The sequence below is a fragment of the Marmota marmota genome, unplaced genomic scaffold (genome assembly GCF_001458135.2).
Source record: "Marmota marmota marmota unplaced genomic scaffold, marMar, whole genome shotgun sequence".
In the NCBI taxonomy this organism is placed as follows: Eukaryota; Metazoa; Chordata; class Mammalia; order Rodentia; family Sciuridae; genus Marmota; species Marmota marmota.
This window is the reverse complement of record NW_026000229.1, coordinates 5,006,067-5,027,151: the sequence shown is the minus strand read 5'-3', so window position 1 is coordinate 5,027,151 and position 21,085 is coordinate 5,006,067. Positions and strand designations below refer to the sequence as shown.

The 21,085-nt window shown below is 35.4% G+C and overlaps 1 protein-coding gene and 1 pseudogene across 1 annotated transcript in view; one reads left to right on the top strand and one right to left on the bottom strand.

The window, feature by feature from the left end:
• Nucleotides 1–21,085, bottom strand: part of Ireb2 (iron responsive element binding protein 2) — a 51,545-nt gene that overhangs the window by 19,762 nt on the left and 10,698 nt on the right. The window contains exons 3-8 of the mRNA XM_048793202.1: nt 10,501–10,666; nt 8,985–9,122; nt 7,916–8,134; nt 4,507–4,576; nt 3,825–4,008; nt 2,474–2,613 (exon numbers count right to left, since the gene is read on the bottom strand). Coding sequence (XP_048649159.1) covers nt 2,474–2,613; nt 3,825–4,008; nt 4,507–4,576; nt 7,916–8,134; nt 8,985–9,122; nt 10,501–10,666 — 917 coding nt within the window. The remainder of the gene's footprint in view (nt 1–2,473; nt 2,614–3,824; nt 4,009–4,506; nt 4,577–7,915; nt 8,135–8,984; nt 9,123–10,500; nt 10,667–21,085) is intronic.
• LOC107137906 lies at nt 20,293–20,669 on the top strand (annotated as a pseudogene).

Here is a 21,085-nt window from a genome sequence, read left to right as displayed (position 1 = left end):
CTCTCCTTATATCAAAGAAGACATTTGGCATTTGTTTTTTAGGGATTGGCTAGCTTCACTTAGCATAATCTGCTCTAATGCCATCCATTTCCCTGCAAATTCCATGGTTCAATTCTTAGTAATCAAAGAAACTGGTTACTAAGAAACTGTTTCTTTGAGCTTTTAAAATATTAGATGCATGATGCTTAAGAGTTTTAGTAAATAAGAAGTTGTAATTCTTCGACCTAAATTTCTAGTTTTCACTAACTTATTAAGTCCCATTTTTTAAAAGTGATTACACCTGGAAAATGTTCCACATAAAATTCTAATATGGATCCCAGCTTAACAAATTCTATATAATACATCAAAAAATGTAAATCAAAAAATTAAAGTAGATTAAATTTCTCTAACAATAAGCTAAAATGTCAGACACACAGATAATAATATTGTTAAGGAAAAAAACAGCCAGAGGATGGTCTAAAAACAACATTAATTTTCAAGATATCTGAAGAATTAATTTCTCTAAAAGTAAGATATTCCTTTTTTCTTTTAGGAATAATCCTGCAATTCTCAATTTAACATCTTGATCTTTGGTACCCTACACTGAATCAATCATTTCCTTAAGATGCCAATTTTTTTTTTCCTAATTAGAGAAGAAGGATCAATACCAAATGTTGAGAGGAAGGCATTATCATCTCCTCACCCTGTGGAGCTTCCTGAAAGTCTTCAATAATTTAACCAGAAATGCTAAGAAGCTGGGATCCATATTAGAATTTTATGTGGAACATTTTCCAGGTGTAATCACTTTTAAAAAATGGGACTTAATAAGTTAGTGAAAACTAGAAATTTAGGTCGAAGAATTACAACTTCTTATTTACTAAAACTCTTAAGCATCATGCATCTAATATTTTAAAAGCTCAAAGAAACAGTTTCTTAGTAACCAGTTTCTTTGATTACTAAGAATTGAACCATGGAATTTGCAGGGAAATGGATGGCATTAGAGCAGATTATGCTAAGTGAAGCTAGCCAATCCCTAAAAAACAAATGCCAAATGTCTTCTTTGATATAAGGAGAGCGACTGAGAACAGAGTAGGGAGGGAGAGCATGAGAAGAAAATTAACATTAAACAGGGACTAGAGGTGGGAGGAAAGGGAGAGAGAAGGGTAATTGCATGGAAATGGAAGGAGACCCTCATTGTTATACAAAATTACATACAAGAGGAAGTAAGAGGAAAGGGAAAAAAAAAACAAGGGGGAGAAATGAATTACAGTAGATGGGGTAGAGAGAAGAGGGGAGGGGAGGGGAGGGGGGATAGTAGAGGATAGGAAAGGCAGCAGAATACAACAGAAACTAGTTTGGCAATATGTAAATCAGTGGATGTGTAACCGATGTGATTCTGCAATCTGTATACAGGGTAAAAATGGGAGTTCATAACCCACTTGAATCAAAGTGTGAAATATGATATGTCAAGAACTATGTAATGTTTTGAACAACCAACAATAAAAATTTAAAAATAAAAAAAATTAAAAAAAAAAGTCAATTAAAAAACAACAAAAAAACCAAACAGAAATTTGAATAAATACATTAAAAAAAAAAAAAAAAAAAGAATTGAACCCAGGGGCACTTTTACCCATGAGCTACATCTCCAGTCTTTCTGATTTTTATTTTGAGACATATTATTGTTAAATTGCTGAGGCTGGCCTCAAACTTAGTATTCTTTTGCCTCAGGCTCCTGAGATGGTGGGATTACAGGACTATATCACCAGCCCAGTAACAGGACTTATTTTTGAAAACATGACCTAGTAAAGTAATGGTTTCTGAAGGGCAAATAATTCAATTAAATATTAAGGGGATACAGACAGACTTTTCCTAAATATGATATTTTAAAAATTCATGTAGTCAAGAAGTATTTAATTGAGGCAATAATTAATAATGGTTGAGAGCATGGACTGGAGAACTCGATTGCCTGGATCAGAATTCTTGTTCTACTACTTAACCCTTTTGTCCTTAGGAACCTTTGTTAAGTGAGCTTCATGTGTCTTAGTTTTCTCGAATTAAGATGATATAACAGTACCTATCTCAACAACTAGTAGATGAAGAAAGGAAGAAAGGGGAGGAAAAGGGAAGGTGAATATGATAATATGCAGGTATGAAATGTCACAGTGAAACCCATTAATCTGTATCATTAATGAGTTAATCTTTATAATAAAAATAGTATTTATTTAAAATAAAAACATATTTATTTCCTGGTCTTATAATGAGGACTAAATGAGATAGTATGTCAAATAAATAATGACTATTTTTTGTACTTACTACTACAGATTAAATGTTACATGTCTGCTTTTATTACTATAATGATAACTACCATGATGTGGCTAATAATGTAAAATCTAAGGTTAGAGGGATTAACCAAAATCTCTGCTCTTGTGGGACTCCTCCACCTATGAAAAAATAAAGTCCCCTAAGTCATAAACGTGCTACAACTCTAACTTACCTTTGTAATGCCAAGAACAACATCTATGGATGTAACAAAAGGGTTGGATGATCCAGTTAACTCACATCCAACCACCTCGGGTAAAGTAAGAGAAACAGGCAAACCAAGCATAACGGCTTCTGTTTCAATGCCTCCAACTCCTAGTGATAAGAATAGGTTTATTAGTAGAGTATATTTAAAGATGAAGTTTGCTCTGTAACATTTAAATCTCCACGTGTTTCACAAGCTTGACTTACACAGTACTTTACAGAATACTGCTACACTGCTGTTACTGTGGACTTGAACCTTTGACCGTCTCAAAAAAATGACTCCATGCATGTGGTTTAAAGAAGTGATGTTTTTGCCTTTATATTAAATTTAATATTTAGTATTTATGCTATGCAAACTGTACTATGCTCAAGGCACAGATATGAATACAACTCATACCATCCCGTCAATGTTAAGAAAAGCAATCTAATGAAAAAGAAAAAAAAAAAATCAACCATTGTAACACCCTATAAAAGAATAAGTACAGAGTAGGACATTCTTAATTCAGTGAGAGGAGTTAAGGCTTTCAGGAAACAACAGAGCTCAATCTTAAAGTAAGATTTAATAGTAGCCATATTTCAGCAATAAAAGGGGTGGTCACCAAAGTCATTAGGTATGAAACAGCACAACCCATTCAGGGTAATAAATAACTAGTCTCAAAACATAAAATAAACAGCTGGGTATGGTGGCACACATCTGTAATCCCAGCAGTTTGGGAGGCTGGGGCAGGAGGATCATGAGTTCAAAGTCAGCCTCAGCAAAAAAGCAAGGTGCTAAGCAGCTCAGTGAAACCCCGTCTCTAAATAAAATAACAAAATAGGGCTGGGGATGTGGTTCAGTGGTCGAGTGACCTTGGTATCCCCAAAATAAAAATAAAATAAATAGTCTCTAAGACGGGTGCAGGTGAATGGTCAAAAGGGCAACAGGTTGTGAAGGGCTTGAATAAAATGCCATTAAGGAATCTAGATTTATAAAGGCAACCAGGAGAAGCTGCTGAAGAACTTTAAATAAGGATTAACAAGTCTAGCTACATCAACATTGCCACACTGCCCCTTCACCTCCTCAGCATCATCACTGCAATTACTTCCCAAATGGTAGTACTGTGCTGGCCCTGTGCAAATTTTTCACAAATCCTCTTTTTACCACACAATTGATAAACTCCCTGAATTTAGATGTTTTTGTTGTTGCTGCTGCTATAATTGATATTAAAAAAAAAAAAAAAAAAACAGATCCTCAAGCTATGAAGACCAGCTATTTGTTCTTTGATAATGTTACTAACAGCCCTTCCCAAAAGGAAATTAAATGTATTTGGTAATTTACTTACCCCACCCAAGAATCCCCAAACCATTCACCATGGTTATATGAGAATCTGTGCCAACTACACTGTCTGGGAAAAGGAGATCCTTTTCTTCAAATACCACTCTCGACAAATATTCTAAGTTTACTTGATGAGCCATTCCAGTTCCAGGAGGGATGACAGCCACATTCTTAAAAACTCTTGAACTCCACTATGTTTTGTTTAGATTCAAGAAATACAAATATTAGTATATCATATGAGCTTATATTCATAATCAAGATATAAATAGATACTAAAATATGCTCACCAATATTCAACAAGGCCAATTCAAAGTTTACAGTACATATTAAAAAAAATATGCAAAATCTGAACCTAAACACATTCATTTTGTAAATTATTAAAACCAAATTAAGTCAAAGAAAATGTTCAAATATTCCAGATATATAGTAGTATTTAATTGTGTTCCAAAGATTTTAGGGAAAAGAGTTTGGGAAGGCCCAAGGTATATACAAGGAATCCCAAGCCAGTGCTCCATCTTCATTTTAATATACTGGGGTATCCAATAGGATTTTACAATTTTATTGTTTTGGTAGGAACAAAACAATTCTAGTACCATAAAATCTTTTAAAACCACTAGCCCACATATAAAAATTGTACTTATCAATATTTTATAAATGTCAACACAAAAACTTCTTCAAATCATTTATACCTTGAAAAACTGAAGCCTCTCTCGATTTCTGCCAAATTCTACTTCTTGATTTTTAAATACTGTTTCAGGTCTAAAAGCAAGAAAAGCTGGTATTAGGTGCATATATTATAAGAAAGACTTACTTTGTTTCTAAGTCTTTATTCTTATGCATACTTATGCAAACATTAAAAATTACCCATGGAAGAACCACTTACTAGACTTCTCAAAATTTCTTCTCAACAAAGTTCTGCTTTACCTAACACACTAGACAGCTATAGAAAGGAGTCAAGTGTTTAAAACTATACTTAAAATACATTATTATGAGAGACTTGTCTAGATCATAATAAAAATAAAACAGTAAGCACTGTTGGGTTTTCCAATGCAATCAAACAGAAGAGTAGTAGCTTACTCAACAATAAACACAAACATTCTCACCTACCTGGCTCTTGTGCCAGTTAAATCGGGAGATAAATGTTGACAATGACAACACCTGAACATCATTTCATAGTTTAAAATAGAGCTTTCAGAAAAAACCTTTTATTCATCTCATCCAAAATGAAAGGCTCTATTCTTCAGTAGCAATTTAATGTACATGTATTATAAATATAGTTTACACAAGTTATTTAAACTAAAAGACAAAAAAAAATTTACCTCTGAGTAATTGTAGTAATGTTTAGCAAAGTATTTTTATCTAATAGATTTTAAAAGATTTCAAGCTGCTTTGTTTATTTTGATCATCAGCTGCTAATTGTTAACTAGAATACCAATATAATTTAAATTATACATGTCCTCCAGGATCCAGATGATAAAGAGTTGTTTAATTGTCAACTTTTTTTAAAAAAAAAAAACATGTATTTTTTTAAGTTACAGTTGGGCACAATACCCTTACTCCATTTGTTTATTTTTATGTGGTGCTGAGGATCAAACCCAGCACCTCTCACATGCTAGTTGAACTCTCTACCGCTAAGCCAAAACCCCAGCCCCATAGTTGTCAACTTTTTTTTTTGCAAAGATTATTTTAATAATTCGTGGCTGAGTGATCACTGAAGCTACACTACATCTTAAGATTTTTCTTAGGACCTCGGGGAACACAGCTTTCTAGGGCTACTCCAAGTATTTCACCTTTCCACAGCACTATGGAACAAAGTGCCATAAAAACATTTATTAGCTCGTAACCTCAATTCAAACTGAGAAGTGGTTTCAAGTGCTAAATGTTAAATTCTCACCTTTTACCCTTCAATTTCTTAGTTGAACCTATAATTAATACTTCACTGATGCATAAAAAAACACAAAAGAGTTACTATTTCCACACACCCAGCCACTACTATATAATACTTTGCAATTTAGAGTCAAAATTGAGGGAAAATGATACACCTGGTTAGATTTTTAGTAAGGTCTGGGGATATAGCTCAGTAGCAGAATGCTTGCCTAATATGCATCAGAGCCTGGGTTCAATCCCTGGCACCAACAAAACAAACAAAAAACCAATGATTTTGAATCAATAAATCTTCCTTTTCAGAAAGTTAACTTCTATATATGTAGCATTAATCTTTTTTTTTTTTAAGTTGTAGATGGACACAATACCTTTTTATTTATTTTTACGAAGTGCTGAAGATCAAACCCAGGGCCTCACATGGGCTAGGCAAGTGCTCTACCCCTGAGCCACACGCCAGCCCTGGCATTAATCTTAAAAGTCAACATGATCTTAACAATCAGGGCAAGTAAGTAGCAGGAATAAAGAGTGATTACATAAAACTACCATAATTTCATAGGGAAGGACTCATAGATTATAGTGACTTCTTAGGAAGAGCACATGAAATCACTATAACCTGAGGCTTTATAAAAATGTTGAACCCAAAATTTTTGAACTGGATAGAACTTGAAGAATCCAATTCAGGGGCAAACAAACTAATATATTATTTGGCACTTAAAATATGTGTGAGTGGACATTTTTCTTAGTTATTCCAAATGTTATTTTTTTTAAAAACAGGAAGTATAATTTTTTACTAAATTAAAAAAATTCTGATAGCCTATTAATAATGGGATAAACAGTAGAACTCTCTCTTAAAACTAAGAATAAAAATTTGGAAACTTTTTAGTACATAAAAATTCAACTCAAAGAACTTCTTATTTTGAAAAATTATTAGGAAACTAACTAAATCCTAAGAACAGGATTCTTTTCTAGGCATGTTTACTACTTTCAATGATACCATACAGGAAAATATTTCCCTAAAAGGGCTCATTAGGTTTATAACATATGTGATAATAGTCATATTCTAATATAATACTCTGGATGCAGCATGAAAAAAAAACCCTGAAATCCTCTGTGTGTGGGGGGGCTAAATATAGAGGATTCATAAAAAAGATACGAATGATGAATGAACATATCAATGGTACAAATTCATTAATATAAGAAATTCAGTTTAAAATGAGATCCCATTTTCTATCTACATTAGTCAGAAAAGTGATACATAGGGCTGGGGATATAGCTCAGTGGTAGAGCATTTCCCTATCTAATTTCTAGCACTCGCATGTGCACACAGACACACAAATTCATGGCTAAATGGCTGAATCTTCTTCTTCTTATTATTATTTTTTTGGTACTGGTGATTGAACCCAGGGACGCTTAACCACTGAGCCACATTCCCAGCCCTTTTTTATATTTTATTTAGAGACAGGGTCTAAGTTGCTTTTGGCCCTGACTAAATTGCTCAATCTGGCTTCAAATTTGTGACCTCCTGTCTCAACCTCCTGAGGAGTCACTTCCTGTGTTGAGGATATAGCTCAGTAGTAGAATGCTTGTATACTGTAGGATCCTAGGTTCAATCCCCAGGACAGGAAAAAAAATTTTTTTGATGGGGTGGGGGGTGAGGGATGAGGGTTACTCAGGATTGGACCCAGGGGCACTTAATCACTAAGCCATATCCCCAGCCCTTTTTTATATTTTATTTAGAGACAGGGTCTATGTTGCTTTAGGCCCTCACTAAATTGTTAAGTCGGGCTTCAAACTTGTGACCTCCTGTCTCAACCTCCTGAGCCAGTGGGATGACAGGCATGGGCCACCACACCTGGCTTTTATTTTTTATTTTGAGACAGTGTCTTGCTAAGTTATCAAGGATCTTACAAAATTATTTAAACTCCTTGAACTTGCGATCCTCCTGCCTCAGCCTCCCTAGTCACTGGGATTACAGGAATGCACTACCACACCTAGCTAGAGACTAACAATTTAATTTAAACTTTGCTTCTTTCAGTACAATAGAAATGAAATACAGCACATAAATGCAGACACAATATAACAGCAATTGGGTGGGAAAATAAAAGTGATTTCCTTAACTGAAAAATAACTAGCACTAAAAAATATTAACAATATTTATTATTATTAATAAAAATTAACTGGCAGTAATAAATATTAACAAAAACATTCTCATACTCAGGCACTGGTTGCAAATGAAAAGGACATAGGATGGGTGTATTCTCAATCTGTGAAGAAAATGTTCCTGAGTTTCGGCCTAGTTCTCCAGAATCGCAGGATCCTCGGCAGGTAGTCTGGCCTCTGCAGGGAAGCTTCTTAGGCTGCATTTTAAGTGGAGAAAGCTTTCCTATTTTCTGTAGGTCACCACCTCCAGGATTTGGCGCATTCTGTATTGCACTATTATCCCCAAAAGGAAACAAAACCATTTAGAAGTAACAGAAATTTAGCTCTTCAAAAAGTGCATGCTACCTGAAGTAAATGAATGATGTTTGAAGGCTAACACTTATTGTTTAACTCAAGTTTTAAAAGCAAATTTCAGATAAATTGTTTTCATTTATAATTTATATTTATGGAGATAAAAACTAATTCTAAGTGCCCCATATAGTCATTTTTATATACACCAATTTAAATAACTTGCTAGCAAGTGCCAATATAGTTCCTTCTAACAACTGAGAAGCACAGAGCCAATAGTTTTAATAATAGAGTGTAAAAACTCTCACGGGTTATAATAAATTGCAATATTATACTGCTACTGCAAGGAATGTAAAAGACTAATGCATGAGAACAGAAATATGGTTTCTTGTTTGCCCTTGGTCAAAGGAGCCTTATAAATATTATGTAATTATTCCACTTATTTCAGTGGAAAGAAAGAGCTTTAGTAAGCTCAATGCTTTTAATCACCAATTAAAGACAAATCTTTAGATTCTCTCTGAAAGGTAAACAGGTTAAAAAACAAAAAGTGAAAACTTAATTCAGATGTTCACTCAAAAAAAAAAAAAAAAAAGATGGTTGTAAGCTTGTATATTTTTATCAAATATGGCAGCAAAAATACACAAACATGAAAATAGTTCTAAACTATGAGTACAGAAAATTTCACCAATTCATAAACTTTCCACAAGTTTTCCTTTAATATACTAGTCAATACTAAATGAAGCATGCTTTACTCTGGCATAAATTGCCTTCCCAGATATTTTATACTTCCACAAAACTTGCATGACTGTCATTATAAATATCTGTATTAAAGTACCATTTACTGAAGTCAATTTGTAAAGAATGGTCAACTGTGAGATCTGTCGGACAGGCAGGATGGACTTTTTTAGGATCACCTCCAAGAGTTTTCACTGCCTCCCTCATAGCAGCAAAATCCACCATTGCTGGTATTCCACTTAAAAAAAAAAAAAAAAAAAAAAAGAAGAAGAATATCAAATTACAATTCTAATTTTTTTAAATAAAAAGTTTAATAATAATTAACATGTACTTATTAATTTTTATTTTTAAAAAGTATCCTTTATTAGTATTTATTTTTGAAAATATACTCATTATCCAATTTAGCTGTCCCCTGGTTTAATGAGAATTAACATTATTATCTGAGAATTTGAGTGCTTAGGGACAAAAGAGGCAAAAATAAGAGAAGAGATGATTTTTGGAGGTGCCTGTGGAATTCTTTTCTGCCTCCAATTTTTTGACAGCGCCTCCCTTTTCCCTAGCTCTAGCCCCTTTGTCCTGTGGTTCCCTCTTATAATCTCAAAGCTATCCACAATAACTGCCCCCCCCAATAACTTTTGCTTATATTCATCCATCCATAATATCCAGGCAACTATGTAACAAGCATGTACTAAATGCCTTCACTGTAATAGATATCATAAGAATGAGGTCAAATAATAGTTTTGGCTCTTAAAGAATTAATAGGGAAGAAAAAGCAATGATTACAGAATAGAAGCATGTGTGAGGTAACACAGATCAGACTTAGGTGGGTGGACAAAGGGGATGCTCTAGCAAAATCCTAGGTGCCCTTTGAAATTTAGCTCCAGGTACATTATTCCAATAAATAATTCTTGGGACACCTCAGACCATGCAAGGTCTTTCAGGCTAAAGACATCAGATTTTATTCTAAGTGTGATGGAAATCAAGTGGTACCTGGAGGAATGACATAATCTGATTAACATTTTTAATGAAGTCACTCCATATACCATGTAAAGAACCAACTACAGGCTGCAAGGGTGGGGGCAAGTATACCAGGTAAGAGACTACAGTACTAGTAGTCCAGGTAAAAGAAAATGGGGCTAGAACCAGGATAACAGTGATGGAGAGGTAGAAAATATTTGGACACAGGATATATTTTAAGGTAGCAATGATAGAATTTGCTGACAAGACTGGTAATAGGGTGCAAGGAAGGAGAGGAATCAGAGCTAATCCTAGATTAGAAGCCTAAAAAAACTGGGAGTCTATGGTAGCATTTATTACGAGAGAGAAGACGTAGAAAGGGATAGGTGATATGGACAGTCAAGAAATCAAGTTCTGGATATGTTAAGTTTGAGAAACCTACTAGCTACATAGAGATGACAAGCAGGTAGTTAAGGAAAAGCAGTTTTGGAATAAATGGCATGAGAAATATGTGCCTGATTTTTATTACATGGCTTCAGCTTGGAAAGGGAAACTTTTATAAACTTCATAATTAAAAATAAATCCATACATCAGGAAATCTGAATTTTAAAAGGGAACATTCTAAAAATTCATTCACATAAAATGAACCAATGACTCACGTAAAATCTTGAAGAAGAACACGGGCAGGGAAAAAGGGCACTTCAACAATGTTTTGTTTGGTTTTCCAGTCTAAAATGTTCATAACATCTTCTTTTTTCATTAAAAAGCCATCACAATTTCGTACAGCAGCTTCCAACAGAACCCGTATTGAGTAAGGCAGAACATCTGATTCAAGAGAAAATATTACTATTAATAAGAGAACAATCATATGTATATAATGTAAAAATTACAACAGCAAAAAGATAAAGACATTAATGCAATGTTTTCTCAATTTAAAAATTCACTTTTTAGTCTAACAAACATAGAATCTAATATCATTCATGTTAACTATGACTTTCCTATGCATAACCCCAAGGTCCAAGGCCATGAAAAAGCAAAGACAAAAATTTTCATGTAAGACTTACATTGATTTGGGCATATCACACTATAATCATGACAAATAAATACTTCCTCTTCAGGAAAGACAAGAAAAAAAAAAAAAAGAAAAGCACCAAATATAGATTAAATACCTATTACAGAAAAAAAAAAGTCTGAAAGTTTATAATAAATTTAAAATACTTCAAATCAAAAGCAGTCCAAGTTTAAAAGTAAATCAGGATGCCGGGTGAGAAAAAAATCATTTTATGAAAACTTTCATTCACTCTTGATTACCAGTCTAAAGATATAATAGAGAATTCAGTATTGTTAAATTTTCAATCATATTAAATTCTCACATCAGATTTGGCCACACAATTAGAATTTAAAAGGAAGAGTGAATGAATGTGAGTGGTTGGGACCAGAAGTGTGGCTGTCCACACAATAGATTATCCTGCAGCTGTTTAAAGGATTGATCTCCAGAATACACTATTAAGAGAAAATGTGGGGCAAAATTGTGTTTATAACACATTCTACCTATCCTTACAAAAGGTTAAAAAATATAGATATGTGTAATATATACATATACACACATATATGTATATACATTATAACATATACTAAATATACAATTTGAAAATATTTACTACTGCCAGGATTACACCTGTAATCCCAGTTATACAGAAGGACCTCAAGTTTGAGGCCAGCATACACAACATAGTGAGACCCTGTCTCAAAAAATCAAAGGGGCCAAGGATGTAGCTTAGTGGTAGAGTGCCCCTGGGTTCAATCCTCAGTACAGAAAAAAAAAAATTACTATAGAAAAATAATTTTTAAAAAACATATATACATATGTATATTGATATATATGTGTGCCATATATATATATATATATATATATACACATGTTGAGCATCCTTAATTAAAAAATCTGAAATTCTAAATGCTTCGAAATTTTTTTTATTTTCCTCCATTGATAAAGTCTATGAAAATATTCCAAAATCTCCAAAACTCCAACACTTGAAAAACACTTCTGGTCCCAACTGTTTTAGTATGAGTAAATGATAGACAAGTTTAAAGTCAGAGAAGTTAAGGAAAAAACATAACAAAACTCTGAGCTTGAAACATAGCTCAGTGGCAAAGTAAATGCCTAGCAAGTGTGAACCCTAAATTGAATTCCTAGCATTAATATATAAATACATAAATAAAAATAAAAATTCTTGTAGGGCGTGGTGGCTCACACCTGTAACCCCAGCAATGCAGGAGGAGGCTAAGGCAGGAGTACTGAAGTTTGAAGCCAGTCTGAGCAATTTAGTGAGACCCTCAGCAACTTATAATGAGACCTATCTCAAAATAAAAAGGACGAGGGATATAGCTCAATGATAAAAGCACCCCTAGGTTCAATCCCCAGTACCAAATAAACACACAAATATCCATACATTTTAATGAGAAATGTATGAATTCGTGATTTATTTTTCTCTTTCTAAATGTTTTCCTAGCTCTATTCACAGAAAATGCCTAGGACAAAGACAACACAATAGTAATGAATCCCTAGTACCTTAGCCTGTTATTTCTAAAGACTATTTCTCATTTTTAAAACAGTTCCTTAGAAAAATGGCTGATTCTATCTGGAGAAGAAAATGTACAAACTGAGCCTGGAACATCTTGTGTTGGAAATAAAAGACTAATAGGGATACTAATGGATCAATTTGATTCAAAATGAATAATGACTGCTATTCACTGAAACATATCAACTATATAAATAGGCCTTGGTTTACAATGACTCTCAAAAAACACTCTTCCATCAATCACCAATGGAAATTGCTAAGGCATAAACTCATTATTCTGAAAACTGATAAAGGGGACAAAAAAAAATCAATCATTAATCTTGTCTCCTCTGATTTCAAGTAACTAAGAGTTAAAAAAGAGAGTTCTCCATTTAGAGAGTTACAGCTAATAAATGTAGAAGGAATAATATAATTAGAAAATACACCACAAACAACACCTAATAAAATATCAGATCTAGGGGCTGGGGCTTTGGCTCAGTAGTAGAGTGCTCGCCTAGCATGGATGAGGCCCTGGGTTCAATCCTCAGCACCACATAAACGTAAAATACAGATATTGTGTCTACCTAAAACTTAAGAATAAACATTTAAAAAAAAAAGAAATATCAGATCTAGACAATGATCATAAAGCTAAAATCATTAGGTTATATGCAGATGGCAGTGGAACTTATAATGGACAGATCAAGCTGATAACACCTATTTCTCTTAGCATCACCCATTATATTTCTTCCTGATGAAGCAGAAAATACAAGTGGCACTAGGAAGTATTATTACAAAACTAAGTACTGTCCATAAATAAGCCCACATATAATCAAATCTCTAGCTTTAACTTCCAGTTAATAAGAAATATGGGCGGGGGGGGGTTGTTGTGGCTCAGAGGTTGAGTGCTCGCCTAGCATGTGTGAGGCACTGGGTTCAATCCTCAGCACCACATAAAAATACTGTGTCCACCTATTAAAAAAAGTAAGAAATATGGGAGAGAGTAGAACAGTAAAATGAAACTACAAAGCGGCAATCTGCCACATCAAGAACATGGTATATTCTACGGGAAATAACGTGGCTTCTTCAACAAAAAAGTAGTAAAGAAAAGGGGGAGAAGAAGACTATTACAAACTAAAAAAGACTTTAGAGACATAGCAATTAAGTGTTATGTGTGGACACTATTTGGACACTGTCTGCACAAACCAAATGTTTTTGATACCAGGAATCGAACCCAGGGGTGCTTAACTGCTGAGCCACATTCCTAGCCCCCCCCCACTTTTTTTTTAAGCGGGTGGGCGCTGCCCCGCTGTCGCCCTGCCCTTCTTTTTTTTTTTTTTTTTAATATTTATTCTTTAGTTTTCGGTGGATACAACATCTTTGTTTGTATGTGGTGCTGAGGATCCAACCCGGGCTGCACGCATGCCAGGCGAGCGCGCTACCGCTTGAGCCACATCCCCAGCCCAAGCAGCCCCTTCTTTTTTTAATATTTTATTTTGAGACAGAATCTCCTTAAATTGCTTAGAGCTTCTCTAAGTTGCTGAGGCTGGCTTTAAACTCATGATCCTCCTACCTCAATTACAATTTGATTTGTGCAAGCCACCATGCCCGGCTTGCACAAACCAAATGTAAAAATATATCAAGACAACCAGAGAAAAGTTCTTGCTTACTAGATGTAGATTATATTAAGAAATTACTTAATCTTGTTATGCATGATAATGACACAATTTATTTTTTCAATGCATATCAGATATGCATACTGACAGGTTAAGAAAATGGCATAATATTTGAAAAAAAAATTGGGTGAAATGTTGATACCTGGCTGATAAATACATGGTGGGTTACTAATGAGTCTCTCCTTGCTTTTTTTTCCCCATTAAGAAAAAATTTATTGCCAGTGCAGTGGCATACACCTGTAATCAACAACTTGGAGCTGAGACAGTTCGAGGCCAGCCTCAGCAACTTAGCAATGTCCTCTCTCAAAATTTAAAAAAGGGCTGGGAATGTAGCTCAAGGTAAGGCACTCCTGGGTTCAATCTCCAGTACCAAAAAAATCAGAAAATATTTGACTTTTCTGCTATGTTTTAACATTACGTGCACAAATCAGACATGGTTAACGAACTTAGGAAGTTATCGAGCTATTAAAAAATTCAGACCATAAATAAGTAAACAAAGTAAATACAAACAGTAGCAGGTCTTATAAGGGAAGTGAGTAGGATTCAGTAATAGAAGATAGCAGAGGGGATTTTACCCAATACCAATATTCCTCACTACAATGCTACATTTGTTACAAGTGATGAACCTGCATGAATATATCAGTGACCAAAACCCACGGTTTATATTAGGGTTCACACTTAAGTGTTATATCTCCCTGCTTTTATGTTTGAAAATATTCTTACACATAAATGAAAGACTATTAAAGTTGTAATTGAAGAGAAAAATAAAACTACAGAATCAGAAACACTAGATGCAAAGCCTGCATTTGCTATTTACTACATAGAAGTGATCTTTAGAAAATGACTAAGTTGATGCATTTTCTCAAATTGGGAATGCTACCTACTTAACAGAGATGTGAAGAACTATCTTACCTCATCTATTTACTTAGCCACATACCTACCTACCCACCCATCCATCCATCCATTTTTTGTGGTACTGGGGAATAATCCCAGGGCACTCTACTACTGAGCCACATTTAAGTCTCACTAAGTTGCCAAGGCTGGACATGAACTTGCTATCCTCCTGCCTTAGCCTCCTGAGTTGCTGGAATTACAGGTGTATGGGTTAGCTGCACCCAGCTAACAGATCTAATATGTCTAAAATACCCAAATTATGACAAACAGTAAGTACAAATATTAATTTTGATCCTTTTCTCAAATCAGAAATAGTAATATCCCTCAAAACAGAGGGAATTAGAGGGGAAAATATTTTTAATAAAACATTCTGAGAAAATAAGAAAAATATTATCAAAGAAATTAATACATGATTAACTTTTTAATTTGGTTAATTATACTGAGAGTCTCAGGAATATTTTTCTTTATATGGCATACACCTGTAATCCCAAACCTGGGAGGCTGAGGCAAGAGAATGGCAAGTTCCTGGCCAGCCTTAGCAACTTAGTGAGATCCTGTTTGAAAATTTTAAAAAGGGGGTGGGGTAGGGATGTAGCTCAGTTGTAGAGCACCTCAGGGTTCAATCCCTAGCACCACAAAAAAGAAAGTATTTTACAGAAAGCATGTCATCAGATTTCTAGTTTAACATGGCAAATTATCACTACTTTCTTCTGAAACCCACTAAGTAGTTACAGCAATGTTGTAAACACACAAGAACAAAGAGGAAAAAGCAAAACCAACACAATTTTGGAAAACAAAGTACATGGATGAGTGGTAACAGAATAAACAGAACAGAGAAAGCTATAACTTAAATGTCTACATGGGGACAGGCAATCCAAAACAAAGACTAGGTATCTGGATTGCCTAAGCTTTCTTAGGGAAGTTAGAATACAATGACGCAATGCCTTTAAAATTCCAATAGAAAACAATTTCCAGACCAGAAGTTTACACACTGGCAAACTACTAAATAATCAGGTAAGGTCTCAAAAATCTACTTCCCAGGCAACCCTTCTAAGGAAACTTCTGGAGGATATGCTCTATAAAACAAAACAGTAAACAAAATTAGAAAAATCATGAAATCTAGGAAAAAGTCTCCAACATAGGACCAAGAGCAAAGACTCTTTAAAGACCCAATTGCTGTGCAAGTCACAGTGTAATCAGTTTCAAATGGAGCAAAAGATAAAAAAGTCCAGAGGGGATGCTGCCAATAAAACGGAAAAAAAAATGATTGATTTCCTGATTATAACCAACAGGAGTTCAGTTCTCTTGAACAGTTTGGAAATAAATTATTGATAAGAATACTAAAAACTAAGCAAACAAAAAAAAATCATTAATTACAGGGAAAATACAAAATTGTATGAGAAATGTGCAACAATGACTACATGGACTGGCTGAGAATTATTTATAGTGATAATAAATTACAATGAGATGCATGAATATATGTAGAAGTATCAAATCCTCATTTTCCATAGCAGAAATTCACTAAAATCTGAAATAGAAAAATAAAAGAATCAGCAGCATAAGCAAAGACTATTTAATTATGTGCAGGAAATTACCAGAAAAAAGCAGCCACGAGAACTGAAATTTTTCTGGGGAGCAGACACAGGGAGTGGGAGATAAGAAAAGGGACTGCTATTTTGGGTATAATCTTTGTGAGGGTTTTAAATTATATTATTTGAAGATTAAAAAGCAATTACCAAATAGTGCTATGAGAAAAATGAACCACAAATGTTAACTAGACACTTTTTCACAAAGAAGCACTGCCACAAATTTGTCTAATTTCAAAATCATGACAGAGACTTATTGCAAGGAAAGATGCAACCAAACAAAATTTCATATTTCATCCCGTGGAAGTCAGTCTCTGATATTATGATATCATTAATGTTGGCCTTCTGATATTCATGCTGCCATGAAATCTGTTCTGAATCAGTTCTGCTAGTGTGACCAACAATGTATGGCAGAGATGAGAGTGTATGATTTTCAAGACCAGGACATTTTTTCCACTTCAGTCTTCCTCTCTCACTCACTCTGGGGAAGCCAGCAGATGCCTGTTTTCAAACAATCAAGTAGTCCTTAGGAGACACCCATATGGGGAAGAATTGAGGCCTCTCCATCATCAGTGAACACCAACACCTGCCAGCCATGTGCTTGAACCCTCAGAAGCAGGTTCTCTACCTTTGTCTAGCCTTCAGGTGAATGCATCCTCAGAACATTTGGCTGTAACCTCATTAAAGACCCTGAGCCAGAACTCCTCAACTAAGTCATTCTGAAATCCCTAATGTATAGAGACTATGAGAGATAATAAATGCCTATTATTGCATTAAACTACAAAGCTTTTGGTTTGTTATCTTCTTCTTCTGCTGTTATTTATTTAGGACCTACTAAGAAACAGGTGCTTTATATCAGCTCACGTAGGTTTTTTTTTTTTTTTGGTACTGAGAATTAAACTCAGGGGACCCAGGGGTGCTTAACCACTGAGCCACATTCCCAGCTAGATTTATTTATTTATTTATTGAGACAGGGTCTTGCTGAGTTTCTTAGGGCCTTGCTAAATTGCTGAGGCTGGTTTTGAATTTGTGATCCTCCTGCCTCAGCCTCCTGAGTAGCTGGGATTACAGGCATATGCCACCATCCGCAGCAATCTCATGTAATTCTTAGAGTAAACCCATAGGATTTTTCAGTAGAAGAGCTATATAGTAAAGAGAAAACTAGCAGATGTGAGAGAATGGACACAGATGCTCTGGTTTGTTTTTTAGCAATATTAATCCCCCACCCCCGATTCTGGAACAGCTATAAAGTTCACGGAAGGCCCTTAATCCCTTTCTTCCTCCTCATTCTCCCCACACCACCCCATATACTCTCCTGTTCCAATATACCATCTTAAAGTTCCCTAATCTTCTAAACCTTCCCAATTCCCATTCTCATATCTGTTCTTCAATACCACAAGGACTTAAATTTCCTCTTTCAGTCAACGCCTGCTTGTATGTACTTTCCATATGTATATAGTTCTATATGGCTCAATTTCTTAGTTCCCCAAATCCTATTTAACTTGCCTCTTTGTTTCAACCTATCTGCCCAAGGAGGGAGGGGGGGGTGGGAATCAAACCCAGGTTTTTTTTGTTTTTTTTTCCAGTTGGTCCACTCCATATCACTTCCCTATTCAAGAACTGTTCTTTAAAAAAAAAAAAAAAAAAAGACTTTACTAAGCCAGGTGGTATAGTGCATGCCTGTAATCTCAGCAACGCAGAAAGCTGAGATAGGATCCCAAGTTAGAGGCCAGCCTTGGCAACTTAAGGAGACCCTGTCTCAAAATTTAAAAATTATTAAAACAACAACAAAAAAAAAAGGTGGGGGGGAGATGGAGCTCAGTAATAGAGCATGCTTTAGCATGGGGGGAAAAAGGAAAACAATACCTTTATTGAGGTAATTATTATCTTGTATTGAAATACTATCATCTTGTAATTCACCCTTTCCAAGTTTACAATTTAATGATTTTTAGTAAATTTGCCAAGTTGTGCAACCAGCATCATGAATCAGTTTTAAAGCATTTTCATCAAGCCAGCAGTTCCCTTACATCCATTTACTGGTAATCCTCGTCCTCTCCTCTCCAATCCCAGGAACCACTAATCTGCTCCATCTGCCTTTTTGGACATTTCATATAAATGGAATCATATAATAAGGACTCCTGTATCTGGCTTTTCTCATTGAGTGTGCTTTTAAGGTTCATTCATACTGTTGCATGACTATAATTAATTTCTCTTCGTTATGAAAGTATTCCATCACATACCAATTCTGTATATCCATGCACCTACTAAAAAGATATTTAGGTGTTTCCAATTTTCAGTTATTAGGAATAATGCTGCTAAAACCATTAGCTTGCAAATTTGTGTAGATTGATGTTTTCCCTTCTCTTGAATAAGTACCTTAGAATGAAATTGCTGAGTTATATGGCAAATTTATATGTAACATTTGTTTGTTTTCCTTTTTCATGGTGCTGGGAGCCAAACTCAGGGTCTTGCCCAGGCTAGACAAGTGCTTGACCACTGAGCCATCCCTTAAATTTTTAAGAAACTGCTAAATTGTTTTCAAAAGTGGAAGCACCATTTTATATTTCCACCAGCAATGTAGTATGAGAGTTTACATTTTTCCATATCCTCTCCAAATTTGTTACTATCTTTTATATAATACTCATTCTAGAGAGTTATGAAATGGCAACTCAATATAGTAGTACCATGTAAAGGAGGAGAAAGGGGGATGGGGAAACTCTAAAAAATGCATAACTATAACCTGAGTTGAGTCCTCACTATTCACCCAGAATCCTACTTTTTCTGATCTACTTATTTTCCAACACTCCACAACAATTATTTCCTATCTTCATTCACTCTCCTTAAAACAGTCTCTACTTACCTTCTATAGGAACTAGAGTACTTCCTATCTCGTATTAACAGAAACCAATAGTTCCTACTTGGGCTTCCTCCTATATACCCACAAATCTTGCTGTCTGTGGATTTACCCTTTCCCTAGTTAAGAAGGGAGCTACAGAAATCCTCCTATTAAATGCCAACTTCTCTCTAGAAGCTCTGCATCCCATTCCCACTGACCATTTTAAGACCACAGTCATCAATCATCACCTTCTCTTTTTGCCATTTACTGCTTAACTGGATTCTTCCCATCAAGATTTATAGTCTGTAGCCCTAGTTTAACAAAAAAGATTCCAGAAATGCCATCTTCAAATTTTGAACCAAGTTTTTTGAAAGAATTATCCATATTCCCAAGTGTACTGTTCTACCTTCCATTCATTCCTCAGCCCACATCAATCTGATTTACATCCTTAAAACACCAACAAAGGAGGGTCTCAGTAGAGTCCTAATATCCTTTCCATAATATTCAACAAGGCTAACAATTTCCTCCTTAAAGTGGACTTTTTCTACTGGCTTCTACAACACCCTTCTTTGAAGACAATTTTTACATGTCTCATCTTACATTTCTGCATGACTTGCAAATAGAGACAATAACTGCCTTTGTTTCAGACTGTATTCTCAAAGCTTTCTGCAGTGATTAACTTCAGAAGATAGTGTCTCCCTCTGCAGCAAAGGGCAGATAAGATTACTGTCCATTATAAAATATTTGGGTTCCCTAAGTCACAGTTCCTTTTCTGTAACTACTGCATGTACAGGTGTTGCCTGGCTGTCTTCAACATCACCCTGGGAGCAGTGTGAAGAAGAAGAGGCGAGAACGACCCCCGGACCGACCAAAGCCGCGCGCCGCTGCATCCCCGCGTCCAGCCGCCGTCGCCACCATGCCCAAGAGAAAGGCTGAAGGGGATGCTAAAGGAGATAAAAGTAAGGTGAAAGACGAACCACAGAGAAGATCTGCAAGGTTGTCTGCCAAACCTGCTCCTCCAAAGCCAGAGCCCAAGCCTAAAAAGGCGCCTGCAAAGAAGGGAGAGAAGGTACCCAAAGGGAAAAGCTGACACTGGCAAGGATGGGAATAACCCTGCAGAAAATGGAGATGCCAAAACAGACCAGGCACAGAAAGCTGAAGGTGCTGGAGATGCCAAGTGAAGTGTGTGCGTTTTTGATAACTGTGTACTTCTGGTGACTGTACAGTTTGAAATACTATTTTTTATCAAGTTTTATAAAAATGCAGAATTTTGTTTTACTTTTTTTTTTTTTTTAAGCTGTTGTTAGCACACAGAACACTTCATTGTTTTTTTGGGGGGGAAGGAGCATATGTCACTAGTAGAATGTCTCCAAAGCTGGATTGCTATGGGGGAAGACACCTTTCCCTTCTAGTTTTGAGAGACCTCCTCTTTGTTCCCAAGAGGAAGGGATTCCCTGATGTTGGCACACATAGCCACCTTGGCACAAATGCCTTGTGGTATGGAAAAAAATCAACTCATCTGTATGTCCTCCTGTCCCTCTCTGCCATCAGCATAGACTTAATTCCCCTAAACTCAGACCTATTGGAACCTGATTCCCAACAATTGGTGTGTGTGGGGGGCAATCTGGACTTTCCAGTGACATCATTGAGAATAGTGTCCCTCAGAAGAGCAGCAGTTCCTTTTCTAGATTGTG